Raw genomic sequence first — 16,142 nt, forward strand, 5'->3', positions numbered from 1 at the left:
TGATTGTGAGTTTTGGTATTGCTGATTATATATCAAACACAGCCAAGGAAAGTGATCAGCACTGTGAGTTCCCTAATATCTTTCATAAAAACAAACAAACCCCTATCTTAGCCATACTTTATAATGGCTGAATTTCTACATTACCTTTTCTTTCTTTTTTTCTTTCTTTCTTTCTTTCTTTCTTTCTTTCTTTCTTTCTTTCTTTCTTTCTTTCTTTCTTTCTTTCTTTCTTTCTTTCTTTCTTTCTTTCTCTCTCTCTCTCTCTCTCTCTCTCTCTCTCTCTCTCTTTCTCTCTCTTTCTTTCTTTTTCTTTCTTTCTTCCTTTCTTTCTTTCTTTTTTCTTTCTCCATTGGTGGCAATTGCTTATATAAAAAGTTCTGGAGGTGCCTCGGTGGCTCAGTGGGTGAAGCCTCCAACTTGATTTCGGCTTGGGTCATGATCTCCCCATTTGGGATTCTCTTTCTCCCTCTCTCTCTGCCCCCCCCTCCCCTGCCACTTGCTCTTTCTCTCTCTAAATAACTAAACTTTAAATAATTAAAAAAAAAAAAGAATTCTATGGGCTCTTAGAGATCTAATTATATAACAGAACTTAGCTGTATCTTGTAGTTTAGTTGAAGAATATTGATTTATGTAAAATTTTCTTTTTAAAAACATAGTTTTGTATGTTCAGTTGTTTATAGTTCTTTAGTAATTAAACATCTTCTTTGAGTTTTATGTAAAGTATTAACTTCCCTAGAATATTTTTTCAAGGTTGAACTTGATATTATGAATTAATTCAGTCTGAAAGCAGATTTTACTATGCTTCAAGATAATTTTTGTTGAATCTGAGTACCATAGGGCCTAGGACTTTGTCATATCTGTTTGGTGTATGTCATCATTTTGGAATGAATGGATGGAAGGAAGCATTAAGTATCATTGGTATCTATGGAATCATACCAATTACACAAAAATTTTTAAGTTTTTATTTATTTTGAGAAAGATACAGAGACCAAGTCGGGGAGGGACAGGGAGAGAAGCAGACAGAAACCCAAGCAGGCTCCACACTGTCAGCACAAAGTCCCATGCAGGGCTCAAACTCAGGAATCAAGAGTTGGACGGTTGACTGGGCCACCCAGGCGCCCCCCCAATTACACAAATTTTTAAAGCCATCTTAAGTATGAAACATAAAAGTTCACCCATGTCATGAAAATGTGGCTGACAGAAGTAGCATCATGCTGTATCCAGTAGTCATTATATAAAATAATTGTTGAACTTAATTCTAAAAGTCTGCCAGTTGTTTCTTCAGCCTGTTACTGAGACTATCCACAGGTTGTTGGTTAGGACACCATCCTAAAAATCTATATGATACAATTAATTCTTTGTAAGTCAATGAAAACAGAAAAGAATATTCATAATTTTCTCTGTTCTACAGGTGGGGCTGACTGAGGCAAAGAAAACCTTTTTTAATTTTTGCAACCTAGTGTCAGGCTAATCCTTGTGATTCAAACCTACACTTTTGCCTAAGCCTTGTATGCAATGATGAATTGTTTAGTCCAGTTAAAACATTCTGCTTTTGACTGGCATTGCTTTTGAATTGAAATAACAGAAACCTTGGGTACTTTCTCATTGTTCCTAATGTCTTAAGGCTTAATTTGTTGTTCTTCAGATTGTAAATGTAAAGTTTTATTTCCCTAAAACATAGCTTGTAATATTTGAGTTTGTAAGTGTACATAACAGATTATAAAAACAGCATTAGTATTTTTGCTGGAATGGCAAAAGATGGCTTACAACAAATTTCTGCAACAAAGAAATATAAGTGAAATATAGTGATTTTTATTTATAAATACTAAAAATCTTAAATTTTTACATGTATATTTAAGTTTTTACCTATTTCCCACAAAAGCAAATATGTCCATATGACTTATATTCAGGTATTTAATTTCTGATTCAGTCACTATGATGTATATATTGATTTAAATGTAGTTAAAGTGATAAATCAAGTCTTTGCTCACTGGTTCAAATTTTAAGTGACTTTCGCAATACCTGATCAGTCATATCATTTTTATATAGACTTAGGTTTTTCATTATGAAAGTATATAAGACATCAGGTAAGTGAGTTTGTGCCATGAAGTATTGCTAATTTAAGCCTGTGGTCTCTATGGCAATGATGCATGATAGTCAAAATATAGAAGAACTTTATCTCATCATTTTAGAAATTTTAAGATGATTTCATGTAACTTGGGAGTTTATTTGCTAGATTTAAACAAGCATACTAGCTTTTCTTAATTTCTAGGTTTTTTTAATAATAGAATTTTATATTCATTAACAGTTGTGCTAAAATAAATTTTTCAAATAATTTGAATATAGAGCTGAAATTGAATTAATTTCATTAGCCTTTTTTCCCCCTTGATTTATTTAAGTAGTATTTGGTAAGCATTTTTTAAAAAGAAACCTATAGGGAAAGTGGTATAATACTAATGAATTGTAATTAGTAAGCTTTGCTATGGTAGAAGTGATTGAAAATAATATTGTTTGAGACTACATAAATGATGGCACAATAACTGTTTCAGAAATATATTTGTATTTATTCTGCCTTACAGAATGTGATAGTGATGATAACCTGGGTATAAAAAATACTTCAATAGAAGAAGAATTCACATCCACAGAAGGTAACCTAATGGAGTTAATCCTTTTCCTACTTCACTGTATCTGTATTTTTTAATTGCTCCCCTTCTTACCACTTCATCCACTCCTACTCCCTCCTATTAACCTCCTACCCCTGAGTTTCAGAAATATTGTTTCCTTGTTTAAAGGAGAGTTTGCATTTTCTTTTTTTTTTTGAGAGTTTGCATTTTCTTATGGAAGTTGAATCAAGGACAAAAGCCTAAAATAATTATTTTCTGACCCTTTGCACAAAAAGTTTTCTAACCCTAGGCTAGGAGATTTTGGTTTCCTAATTTTTCTTTATTTCAAGTAGTATTGAATTAAGAATATTATAAGTTAGGGGCACCTGGGTGGCTCAGTCAATTAAGCATCCAACTCTTGATTTCATCTAGGGTCATGGTCTCATGATTCATGGGATCAAGCCCCGCAAATCCTGCAAATCCTCCACTAGTGCGGAGCCTGCTGGAATTCTCACTTTCCCTCTCTTTCTGCACTTTTCCCCCTTGTGCATACATGTTCTCTCTCTCCTTCTCTCTCTCTCTGTCAAAAAACAAGAATATTACAAGTTAAATGTGGAACTATGAAAACAAGCACTTCTATCTGATTATTAATGGGCTGTTTCTATAAATTAAGTCTTTCCCTCTTCTTAAAGGAAAAGCTGTTTTCTTCCATAGGTTAAAGAGAACTTTTTTATTCACATCGAATAGTTTCCTGGCTGTACCACTATTTAGTTGTGTCATATGCTTTTATTTTGGTTTTTCCATAACAGACTGTGCTTTTTAATAACCATAGGGAAAAACAAAACAGTGATTTTAGAAAAAGGTTTAAGCTTCACTGAAGTTTAACTATTTCAATGACATCTTTAACCTTAAAGGACAACAGAAGTCTTAATATATTCCAATAAAGTATTTGTTGTTGGAGATTTGAGAATGGGAATGTGGAGACTAGAATGTAGGGAGGAAAATGTGGCTAAACAAGCATAGAATAGCCCAGCTGATTTATTTTCTGTGTATTTGCTTGATCTCTCACATAATGCAATTGTTTAAGAGCATACCCTGGGGGCTCCTGGGTGGCTCAGTTGGTTGAGCCTCCAACTTTGGCTCAGGTCATGATCTCTCGGTCTGTGAGTTCAAGCCCCACGTGGGGCTCTGTGCTGACAGCTCAGAGCCTGGAACCTGTTTCAGATTCTGTGTTTCCCTCTCTCTCTGCCCCTCCCCCACTCATGCGCTCGCTCGCTCGCGCACGCTCTCTCTCTCTCTCTCTCTCTCTCTCTCAAATAAATAAGCATTAAAAAAAAATTTTTTTTTTTAAAGAGCATACTCTGTGCTATTAGGAGTTTAGGAATTTGAGTCTGGCAGTGGACTTGATTCATCAAAACTCTAGTCTTATAACCAAAATTCAGTGGTTAAATAAAGTTGACAGTAAATCTGCAACCTAAATGGAAGCAAGTTTTTTTGACCATCTTGTTTTCCCAACATGGTTTTTCAAGGTCTAGCTCACTGCTTAGCAGCCACATAATAATGAGTTAAACAAATGAAAGAACTTTTGTGAGTTAAAAACAAAAACAAAAAATAAAAACAAAAAACCTGCCACCTGAGTTGTTTATCAAGACCACTAAAAGATAAACACCACTGAGCATCTAAGTAGTTCAGACTTGTCAGCCTTTATTTTCCACTCATGACTTAATCCCATGGAAAATGCCACACAAAATTATAACTTTTAAATAACCACCCTTGAGGAGCTTTCACAGTTTTTATGGTTCCTAGCTGACCCAGGAAATCTGAGATATGTATAATGCAATGTGTACCAGAGTTTCTAACATTTTGTTATCTCTGGCTGTTTTATGATTTGGAGAGTTTTTACATTTTTGTGATTCTTCAGTTTGGCAAAAAGATTGCTATTAAAGAATTCAGGAAAAGATACTTTAAACTACTTGTCATATGAGGTAAGAATGTAATGCTCTAATTCTAAGAAAAATCAAAGTGTTATGTGCGTGGGTTTTTTTTTTTTTTTTTTCTGATGCTTTATATAAATAAGTTTGACAGCCCACAGTGTTCCATGTTAAGTTAAGGAATTTGGTCTCCTCTGCAGTTTCCTCTGATACTCTTCTTTTTCCCCTTTCACCCAACAAGAACTAGCTCAAATATCATCTCTTAGGTTGAACCGTAGAGACTTGACATTTTGTAGGCATTGTTGTTTGGTCATTACTTTTAGAGTTACCCTTTTTAGAGAGAGCTAACTGCTGCCTCCTCTAGCCTTCCTCTGTACCATACCAAACATATTTATCTGCTTGTGTATTATCCCCTTGAGAAGTAGGATCATGTGTTTTGTTGTTGTTTTGTCTTTTTTTCAATAGCACCTAGCTCCTGGTGTTTGGCACTAAAATGATTGCCTGTTGAAGAATATACTTATAACAAACTCAGAATATGTTAGAGCTAGCAGGACCCATCTCTCTAAAGCTAAGTAAGGGAAATTAAGATTAAGGCCATTTGGGGGTGCCTGGGTGACTCGATTGAGCATCTGACTTCGGCTCAGGTCATGATCTCGAGGTTCGTGAGTTCCAGCCCCTCATTGGGCTCGCTATTGTCAGCACAGAGCCCGCTTTGGGTCCTCTGTCCCCCTCTCTCTCTTCCCCTCCCCATGTCTCAAAAAAATTTTTTTAATTAAAAAAAAAAGATAAAGGCCATTTGGGTGAGAGAAGAGTGGGTGATTTATTGACCCTGCACCATGGAAGCAAAGTGGTATTTTAGTGCAGACTTATTAGCAAAACTTAAAAAAAAGGTTAAATAACTTCTCAAGCCTCTTTTCATTCTTTTTCTTTCCGGCACAACATTGTAACTGCCTGACAAATAGTGGCAAAAGGCAGGATAAATCTTGTGACTTTTTGCCTTGAGGAATGGTAGTTTCCTTACCCACACTATGTACCCCCATGATGATTTGTCTCATTCTTTGCTGCTGTTCTCTATAGACCAGTATCAGACTCTGACTACCCATGCCAATCATAAATATCTTCTGTAATCTATTTTGTATACCAGACAGGGGAAGTAGGGACCACATAGTATGGTGGTATAGAGTGCAGACTTTGGATTCAGACTGCCTTGGTTAAAAACTCAGCTCTCAATTAATAGCAGTCATCATATAATTAATATTATAAGTAGTAAAACGTGGCTAGTTGAATGAACAAATACAGAATAAGAGAGAATAATATGTTTGTTTTTTAATTCAGTTAATGTTTAAGAAAACACTAATCTCAACAGCTCTGTGAGAGTCAGAATATTCTCTTCATTTTACATAAAAATGTAGTCTTCTAAACATTAAGTAATTTGCCTCCAGATTCTCAGTCTCAAAATGATGGGGCATGATTCATATATAAGTATCCTAACTCCTATTACTGAGTTCTTGCCTATTCTGCAGTAATTACCTCTTTTTCAAAGAGAATGAAATTAAGGCAAAGACCTACTTCCCACAAATTCTCTTTATTTCTTCATATAGCTTTCCGTTATTGTTTAATATTCTTTCATTTCAACCAAATGGATTCCCTTTAGCATTTCTTGTAAGGCAGGTCTGCTAGTAACAAACTCCCTTACCTTCTGTTTATATGGGAAAGTCTTCATTTCTCCTCCATTCTTGAAGATTAGTTTTGCTGGATATAGAATTCTTGGTTTATAGGTCTTTTTTCCAGCACTTTAAATATGTTATCTCACTGCCTTCTGGCCTCCATGGTTTGATGAAAATTAAGCTATTAATTTTATTATTGAGAATTTCTTATACATGATGAATTGCTTCTCTCTTGCTGCTTTTGTTGTTTTTGGCTTTTGACAGTTTGATTATAATGTGTCTCAATGTGGATCTCTTTCAGTTTCTTCCTGGAGTTTGTTGAGCTTCTTGGATGCATAGGTTCATATCTTTCATCAAATTTGGGCTATTTGTTTGCCATTATTTCTTCAAATATTCTTTCTGCCCCTTTCTCCTTCTGGGGCTCCCATAATGCCTGCCTTACTGCATTTGATGGTACTCCACTGGTCTCTTAGCCTCTGCTTGCTTTTCTCCATTTTTCTTTCTGATATTCAAACTGGATAAATTGCCCTATCCTCAAGTTTGCTGATTCTTTTTTTTTCTGTTTGCTTAAATTTGTTAAACTTTTATAATGAACTTTTCATTTCAGTTGTACTTTTCAGCTCCAGAAGTTCTATATGCTGGCTTCTCATACTTTCCATCTCTTCATTGATAACTTCATTTTGTTCATACATTGCTTTCCTGGTTTCCTTTAGTTCTTTGTCCATAATATACTTTAGCTCTTAGAACTTATTTAAGACAATTGATATAAAGTCCTTGTCCAGGAAGTCCAGTATCTAGGCTTTCTCAGGGACAGTTTAATTCATTTTTTTTTTCCCTTCAAATGGGTCATACGTTTCTGTTTCTTTGTATTCTTTGTTTTTGTTGTTGTTGAAAACTGGGTATGCAAATACTACAGTACCTCTGGAAATCAGATTATATCTCTTCCCCACAGTTTGCTGTTATTATTAAAGGTTGTAATTGTCTGTTTGGTTGGTTGCTTTTCCAAACTACAGTTGACCCTTATACCCAATGGGTTGGGGCACTGACACCACCGAACACACAATCAGAAATTTATATTCCCAAAAACTTAACTGCTAATAGCCCGCTGTTGACTGGAAGCCTCACCAATAACATAAACTGTCGATTAACACATATTTTGTATGTTATATGTGTTATATACTATTTTCTTAAATAATCTACAGGAAAAAAATGAAGAAAACCATAAGGAAGAGAAAATACATTTATAGTACTGTACTGTATTTGTTATTTATCAAAATCCATATAAAAGTGGACCCACACAGTTCAAACTTGTGTTGTTCCAAGATCAGCTGTATTTTTGCAAAAAATACATGTCTGGTCCTCAAAGTATCTAAGTCTCTATTTTTTTAATTTTTTTTTTTTAATAGTATCCACACCCAACATGGGGCTCGAACTCACATGCTCTTCCAACTGAGCCAACCAGGCACTCCTGAATCTCTGTTCTTTTAGCTTGTGTTCAGCTAGTGTTTTACCAGAAACTGCCTTGATTACCAGAAGCTCAAAACAAAACAAAACAACCTTTCTTAGTGTTTGCAGTTTGGCTCTGTGCTGAAGCTCTTCAGCATTTAGCCAGGCTTGCACTGGGCCTACAAATCAGCCAGTGGTGAAAGCTTAGGGTCTTTTCAGGTATTTTCTTAGCGTGCATCCTGTCCTAGGGCATGTGCAGGTGCTTTTGAATGCCCTAATTTCCCGAAGAAAGTTTCTGGGGGTTTTCCTTCTAGGTGTTTATTAGGAAGTCTTTTGTATGTCTCAACTATAATCTTTTGCTCCAGGCTATGTTTTGTTGTGTTTTTTTATTATTATTATTATTATTCACCTTAAAATGTTTTGAGCAATGCCCACTGCTTTTTGTTCCTAAATGGGTTCTGAGCAAGGCAAAACAGAGACATATGCCTTGTATCCATCCTTTTTGTAGCCCCCAGAGCCCCCAGACAGACTAAAACAAACAAACACAGTAATTTGTAATTTCTACTGTACTCCATCTGGAACTAGGGACCAGAGTCCCATACCAGGAACATTCTCTGTTGTTTTCAAGACTGCTGCCAAGTCAAGGAGGTGGTGAAGAAAGGGCAAGTAAAAATACCACTAGGCTTTCCTCCTGGTTCTTTTTTAAGTTTATTTATTACTTATTTTGAGAGAAAGCATATGTGCATGGGCACGAGAGGCAGAGAGAAAGTGGGGGAGACAGAATCCCAAGCAGGTTCCATGCTGTCAACTCAGAGTCTGACTTGGGGCTCGATCCCAGGACCGTGAGATCATGATCTGGGCCAAAATCAAGAGTCACTTAACCAACTGAGCCAGCCAGGTGCCCCTTTCCTACTGTTTTTATGTTGTCTTTTTCTTGATTTAATGTTTGCTTAGTTGCTGTGAACCTTTGAATGTTTTTCAGACTTTGGACAAAGTTGTTTCTGATGGTTTCTGTGTGTGTTTCAGTTTCTGTGGAAGGATGGGTGTTTGCAGCTGCTTACTCCACCATTTTGTTGAATTCACTCCAAGACTGATTTTATTTCTTCTTTAAATGTTTTAGAGAATTCACTGGTAAAACTATCTAGGCCTGGAGTTTTCTTCCTGGGAAGTTTTTTGATAATAGATTTATTTTCTTTAATATATATAGGTGTTCAGATTTTGTTTAATTTTGTGTCAGTTTTTAGAGAATCGTGTTTTTCAAGAAATTTGTCCATTTTACCTAAATTGTCAAATATACCAAATGTACTTTTTATTTCTGTAGGATCTGTGGTGATATTTCCTCATTTGTTACTGATATTGGTAATTTTTGTTTCCTGTCTTTCCTGATCAGTCTAACTTGAAATTTATCGATTTATTTGATCTTTTTCAAGGAATGAACTTTTTTTTTTAAGTGTTAATTTTTTTTGAGAGGTGGGGACGGGAGGGCAGAGAGAGAGAGAGAGAGAGAGAGAGAGAGAGAGATTGGGAGAGAGAATCCCAAGCAGGCTCCATGCTCAACGCAGAGCCTGATGTGGGGCTCCATCCCATGATCCTGGGATCATGACCTGAACCAAAATCAGGAGTCAGACGCTCAACCAGCTGAGCCACCCAGGTGTTCCTAGTTGTTTTGATTTTACATAGATCTCATTTCTCTGTTGAGATTTTCTATGCATTCATCCTTAAGTCCTTGAAAATACAAATTTTCTAAAATCCTTTTCTCCTAATTCCAACAGCTCAGTTATCTTGGGGATTCGTTTCAATTGGCTATTTTTCTTGACTGTTGGGTTACCTTTCTTTTTCCCCTTGCAAATCAGGTGATTTTTGATGTATATGGATATTGTGGATGTACATTGCAGGTTCTTTGGATTTTGGTTTTGTTTTTTTTTTTCTTTTGAAGGCACTTACCTGCTAGACCTAATCTCCAACCTCTGCCTCTTCCACAGCAGGCAGTAGGTAAAGTTGCTTACTTCTTTTACTTCCAAACTGTTGTTTTTCACTCAGAATCTTAGATCGTCTCCTTTGTATGCAAAGTTTAGAAGTCAACTAAGAATTTGTAGATTTTGAGGATCCTCCTTCTGTTGGTTTCTTATTTCTTCTGGAATACCCTTCTTTTTTCAAAACTTCGTTTCCCCAGCTCCACTTTCTAGCTTCTATGATTCAAACTCTGTCTATGATGCCTTAAGCCACACAGTTTCACTTCCTGGGTTAAGTTTTATTCTTGTTCTACAAGGACTGAGGGAATACCCTGAGGCAATAAAACCATAAAGCTGAAAATTGAACCCTGTGCAGTTTGCTTCTTTGAGTGATCAGCTTCTGTCCTGTTTCTACCTGATTTTTTTGTTCTCCAGTGCCTTAAAATAGTTCATAATTGTTATCTACGAGAGGGCTAATCCAACATAAGCTACTCCACTATTATTAGAAGTGGAACCATTTAATTGTTTTTGTATATTTTTAGTTTTCTGTTTTCTTTTAATTGGTTTGTAAGTTATATACCTTATTTCTATTTTTTTGTGCTTATATTGGCATTTTGCCACATTTTTACATGTAATTTAAAAACTAAAGTATACCTACATGCTGTCTGCCTCTGCAACAAGAAAAGGACTCTAAAACCCTTCAATTCTGATCCTCTCCTCCCAACTTAGATGCTGGTATTCTCCAGTGTTTGGTTCTCTGGGTGTAAATGTGTATAGTATAACGAACACAAAAATTGTACAAAAGATCTTACATCCCTCAGGTTAAAAAAAATGGAATAGCACCAGCATGTTAATTTCCTGGGGCTGCCATAACTACATACTACAAACTAGATGACTTAAAACAACAGATTTATTGTCTCACAGCTTTAGGGGTTAGAAAACTAAAGTCAAGTTGTCTGTAGGGCCATTGTCCCTCTCCTAGCTTTTAGTTGTTATAGGCAATCATAGGCACTCCTTGGTTTATGAATGCATCACTCCAGTCTCTGCCTCTGTCATCATGTGGCCATCTTCTACCTGCGTGTCTGTCTTCACATGGTATTTTTTTCTTATAAGGACACCAGTCATGTTGGATTAGGGCTCACCCTAGTGACCTAATCTTAAATTGATTATATCTGCAAAGACCCTATTTTCAAATTAGGTCACATTCCTGGGTACTAGGGATTTGGACACATGTTTGGGGGGAACGTAATTCAACAACAACCAGTACCTTAGAAGTGTCCCCCTCATTTCTCTCTTCCAGTTACTTCTCCTGCACTCCTTCCCAAAAAAGGTTAGTGGCCACTATCATGTCTTGAAATACTAGTTTAGTAGTGCTCGATTTTGAACTTTATTTAAAGGGGATCATACAGATGATCATTGTCCAATATAATTTTCTGTGATGAAAATACTTGATATCAGCACCCATATGGTTGCTAATATTCATGTGTGGCTATTAAGCACTTGAAATGTAGCTTAACTGAGGAACCGAATCTTAAATCTCATTTAATTTTAATTGATTTAAATATAAATAGCCACATAGAGTCAGTGGCCATCATATTGGACAGCACAAGCAGAGTCTATATATTCTTTTGTGTCTGGGTGCCTTTTTTTTTTTTTTTAATGTTTATTTTTGAGAGAGTGCACAAGCGGGGAAGAGGGAGAGAGAGGGGGACAGAGGAGCCAAAGCTCGTTCTGTGCTGACAGCAACAAGCACAATGTGGGGCTCAAACTCATGAACCATGAAATCATGACCTGAGCTGAAGTTGGAAGCTAAACCGACTGAGCCACCCAGGTGTTCCTTTGTCTGGGTGTCTTCTAGTCGAGTTGTTTTATAGATTAATCCAGGTGTTAGCATGTAGCTTTTGTTTGTTCATTCCTAATATCTGAATAATATTCTATTTTACATATATATCTCAATTCACCTATTTATAGACATTTGCTTTGTACTTTTTGTCTGTTGCAAGTAATACTACTGTGAATGTTCTCATACATGTCTTTTATTTTTTTTAATTATTTTTTTTAACGTTAATTTATTTTTGAGACAGAGAGACACAGAGCATGAACAGGGGAGGGTCAGAGAGAGAGGGAGACACAGAATCTGAAACAGGCTCCAGGCTCTGAGCAGTCAGCACAGAGCCCGACGCGGGGCTCGAACTCAAGGACCGCGAGATCGTGACCTGAGCCGAAGTCGGACGCTTAACCGACTGAGCCACCCAGGCGCCCCCATACATGTCTTTTAATACACATATGTATGCATTTCTGGGAATATATACCTAGGAGTGGGATTGCTTGTGTTCAACTTCAGAAGGTAATGCCAGATTGTTTTTCCAAAGTGGTTGTGCCACTTTCTTTTGTCCTCTGTTGCATATGTGAGTTCCCATTGATGTACATTTTCACTAATCATTTAAATTATTTGATCTCTTTAATTTTAGCTAGTGATGGATATATACTGTTATTTCTTGGTAGTTTTAATTTACATTTTTTTGATGAGTAAGGTTATTGACCATTTTGACATAATCTTTTGTGCTTTTTCAAATTTCTTAACAGTTTTCTTGTGGATTATTTTATTGATTGTTCAGGGTTGAAAATTTTTTAATACTTTCTGGGTACAAGTTCCATGTATTGTAAATATTTTCTCCCACTGTATGTCTTGCCTTTTTACTCATTTAATTGTGTCTTTTTTTTTTTTAATGTTTATGTATTTTGAGAGAGAGAGGGAGGGAGGGAGAGAGAGAACCCCAAGCAGGCTCCATACCGTCAGCACAGAGCCAGACGTGGGGCTCAAACCCACAAACCATGAGATCATGACCTGAGCCAAAATCAAGAGTCGACATTTAATTGATTTAGCCACCCATGCTCCTCATTTAATGGTGTCTTTTAATGAATAAAAGTAATTTTAATACATTCCAAATTACCGTAGTTTTCCATAATATTTTTTTAAATTCTGTTTAATAAATATTTCCCTACACTAAGGTCTTGATGCTGTCCCCTTGAATTATCTTCTAGAAACTGGCCCACACTCTTAATTACTATAACTTTATAATAAGTTTTCATAATTTTTATAAGTGTTGTCACCTTGTTTTTCTTTGCTAGGAAGCAACTTGGGTTTTCTTTGTATTTCCTCATCCCTTTGAATTCATCTTAGGGCAACTCCCTGACCTAGAATCTAGCTTTAACTTAACACACATTATACACTAGCCTGTAGCTTTTTTTTTTTTTTCCTTAATGTTTGTTTATGTTTGAGAGAGAGAGAGAGCACAAGCAGGCAAGAGGCAGAGAGAGAGAGAGAATCCAAAAGCAGGCTCCAGGCTCCGAGCTGTCAGCACAGAGCCCATTGTGAGGCTCGGACCCACAAAGTGTGAGATCATGACCTGAGCCAAAGTTGGACACTTAACCTACTGAACCACCCAGGCACTGCAAACTAAATTTTTAATCTCTTTGAGATTTTGGCATTTCGTGGTTTTGCCTATATCAACTCTTATATGCATTGCCTCAAGTGATTCTAGAAGGTTGTTGACTTTCCATGTCCCTAAATGGAAATAACTTGCAAGTTCCTTATTAAGCTCATATTTATTACAATTCAGCCTGAGACTATATCCAGATTCTTATTGTTTTGAAATACTCAAATTTTATGAAGAAACTGTCAAATCATCCCAAGTGTAGTTGATGAGAGTTATATAAAGCATGTATTTATTTTCTGCCCTAAATATTAAAATTCTGTCTTTTAATGCAGATGTGGAATTAGAAGAAGCTATTAGAAGAAGTCTTGAGGAAATGTAATTATAAAGATATTACCACACAACATCAAGTGGCCTTGAAGAGACTCAGAATAATGAATTCTTGAGTTTGTTTTCTAAAGGAGACCAGATATCTGTTAGTACAAATGTATTTGGAAACACGCTTTTTTTGCTTTTGCATCTGATACTTGCTTTGTATTTTTGTGCTATTTTGCAAAAATGTACAGAGGAGTAGAATACATGTTAATGCAAATATAAATCATGTATTCTAATATAGTTATCACAGTTTTCCAGTCAACTTTGAATTTATATATTTAGGTTAAAAGAATTAAAAAATAGAGAAGCCCTCGACTATTGTTTATATGTTTCCCAAATAGCATTAGTGCTTCAATTTTATTTGTACTGTACAATGATTCTAGTTTATTTTTTTAGACTGAAAATGAATATAAATAAAGCTGTCATAGATCAGTTTTTCTGTAAATTCCATTTCTTATGTGGCACTAGTATAGAATACCGTTGAGATCTTTGTTTATGATTATTAGAAGAGAGTAATGAAAACTGATCATGGAAACAGGTTAAAATTTTTACCAGCAGTGTTCTTTGTGGGTTTCACTCAGATGTATATTCCTACTTTAACTGGGGCAGCACATTGTAGAATTTAAAAAAAAAGACAAACCCTAATTTCTTTGAAATTATTAAAAAGAAACCTTTCCATTCCTTTTACCTGCTTAGACTATCATGTGACTTGTATTATCTACTATTTAAAGGGAATGATGTCAAAATGTTTGCATAGAATTAAATGTATTTTTAATAATATTAGTCTTTTTCTATATATATTTGTGTAAACATAATCTTCAAAAAATAATGTTAAAGGTCTACTCAGGAGTAATCTTCCTTAATTAACCCTTTAAAATTTTTATTTCATTGTAAGTGTCTTCATTTTAATTAATCATTAAATTGTCAGTCTCCAACATTTCATATTACCCATTTAATTTTTAAATGTTCAGGCTCCATTGTGAATAATAAAAAACATTACATAATTAGAAGACTAAGAAGGGCTTATCTCAGTATCTTTGTGTATATGCTTCATGACCAGAAATGTCTTTCCTAAAAATTTTGAGTAGTAATTCCATACAAAACTTAACATTTTCTATAAATATAAATTTTTTCTTTAAGACAAAAAAAAAATCATCGCTAAAATTTTCTTCTTTGCAACTAGATATTTTAGTGTAAAATACAATTACTGCTTATTTTTGTTTACTATAGTCTTTCCAATCCACATTGGAAACAATTTGTGTTTTTATTTCTTAAGATGTCAGTTCTGTCCTACCTGCTTTTATTTGTTTTAAGTAGACATGTAGGTTGAGAATTTACCATTTTTCCAAAATGACCACATTGTACTTTTCATTTGTATGTTAAAGTCATCAAGCAAGGCTTTAGGAGGTAGTCATGAGCTGGACCTTAAAGAGCTTTCCAGGAGCTTGCTCAATAGTGAGGAGCACAAAGGATGATCCAGAAAGAAGAGTGCTGAAGCAGATGTGGGAAAGAGAAATCAACACCTCTCTGCCAGAGGTGCCACACACAGATGTTCTGTTAAGAAGTTTTTGTGGTGTGTATGGTAAAGAATAAATGAAATTTTTTATATGACAGTAAAGGGATATTTAATCATGACCATTAAAAAAAGATAATTGGGTCGTTCAATGTTTTATTTAATAATTGTCACTGATTATATTTCTACTTGTTAAGCAATTAAAAAATCATTTTTTAATTACTTCATAATTTGAACTTAATTTAGACACAAAGAGGAGAGGTAATTAGATGGTATTACAGAAAATTATATGTATTATTATCAAAAGTGATTAAAAAAACAAAAGTAAATATGTTTCTGACATTGACAAAGACGCTTATCTTCATTACATCATTAATTTATTTTTCTTTCATGCATTCCCTCACACAGTATTTGTTGAGTACTTACCATGTGCCACTGACTGTTCTAAGCACTGGGATATACCAGTGAGCAAAGCAAAGCCCACACTCCTTTATGATTTGCATAACTGGTGAAGAGAGGGTTGGATAGAGTGTTATACATTATCATAAACAAGTGTATCCAATGGTGGTAACTAAAGAAGGAAAAATAAAGAAGGGAAAGATCCTGTTTCTGAGAACTAATGGTGTGATCTGCCTTCTTTAGAAGGGTTACTGTAATTACTGTATTGAGAATATACACCAGAGGCAAGAGGAGAAGTAAGACCAGACAGGAAGGTGTTGGGAGTAATCCAGGTGAGAACTGATGGTGGCTGGGACCACGGTGGTAGCAGTGCAATTGGAGAGAAGAATCCGTATATTCTAAAAATAAAGGGGAGGGGATTTACTGATGGATTGGATCTACCGGATAGGAGAGAGAGAGTCCAAGATGATTCTAAACTTCCATGATAGACTTTCAAACCATTCACAACATCTCTTTGGATTCCAAGTTTGTGTCATGATAATGGCAAAATATATTTAATGAGGTCAAATAATCCCCTACACCAATAGTTTATTAGTATTTAGATGGAGTTCAGAGGGAACTGGAATCCAGGCTTACAGCACTCCTCTCTGTTCAGGTATTTAAATGTCTTTGATCTCAGATTAAAGGTGGTAATTCAGCTTTAAACTGTTATTATCTATCATTTAATGTGCCCTGTATATATATTCTCATCCTTGCACTATGAGGCGGACAGCTATAATGAGATGGGAGCAAAGCACAAGTTTTTAAGTACATAAATCT

The 16,142-nt window shown here is 35.4% G+C and overlaps 1 protein-coding gene across 3 annotated transcripts in view; it reads left to right on the forward strand.

Annotated features, from left to right (window-relative positions):
* Window positions 1-15,540, forward strand: part of ZNF451 (zinc finger protein 451) — an 88,236-nt gene extending 72,696 nt beyond the window's left edge. For all 3 annotated transcript variants that reach the window (XM_023254076.2, XM_045057683.1, XM_045057684.1), the window contains 3 exons: window positions 2,580-2,648; window positions 10,900-10,929; window positions 13,372-15,540. In XM_023254076.2, coding sequence (XP_023109844.2) covers window positions 2,580-2,648; window positions 10,900-10,929; window positions 13,372-13,418 — 146 coding nt within the window. In that variant the 3' untranslated portion in view covers window positions 13,419-15,540. The remainder of the gene's footprint in view (window positions 1-2,579; window positions 2,649-10,899; window positions 10,930-13,371) is intronic.
* Window positions 15,541-16,142: the final 602 nt, after the last annotated feature.

Source organism: Felis catus, chromosome B2 (assembly GCF_018350175.1).
Source record: "Felis catus isolate Fca126 chromosome B2, F.catus_Fca126_mat1.0, whole genome shotgun sequence".
Classification (NCBI taxonomy): Eukaryota; Metazoa; Chordata; class Mammalia; order Carnivora; family Felidae; genus Felis; species Felis catus.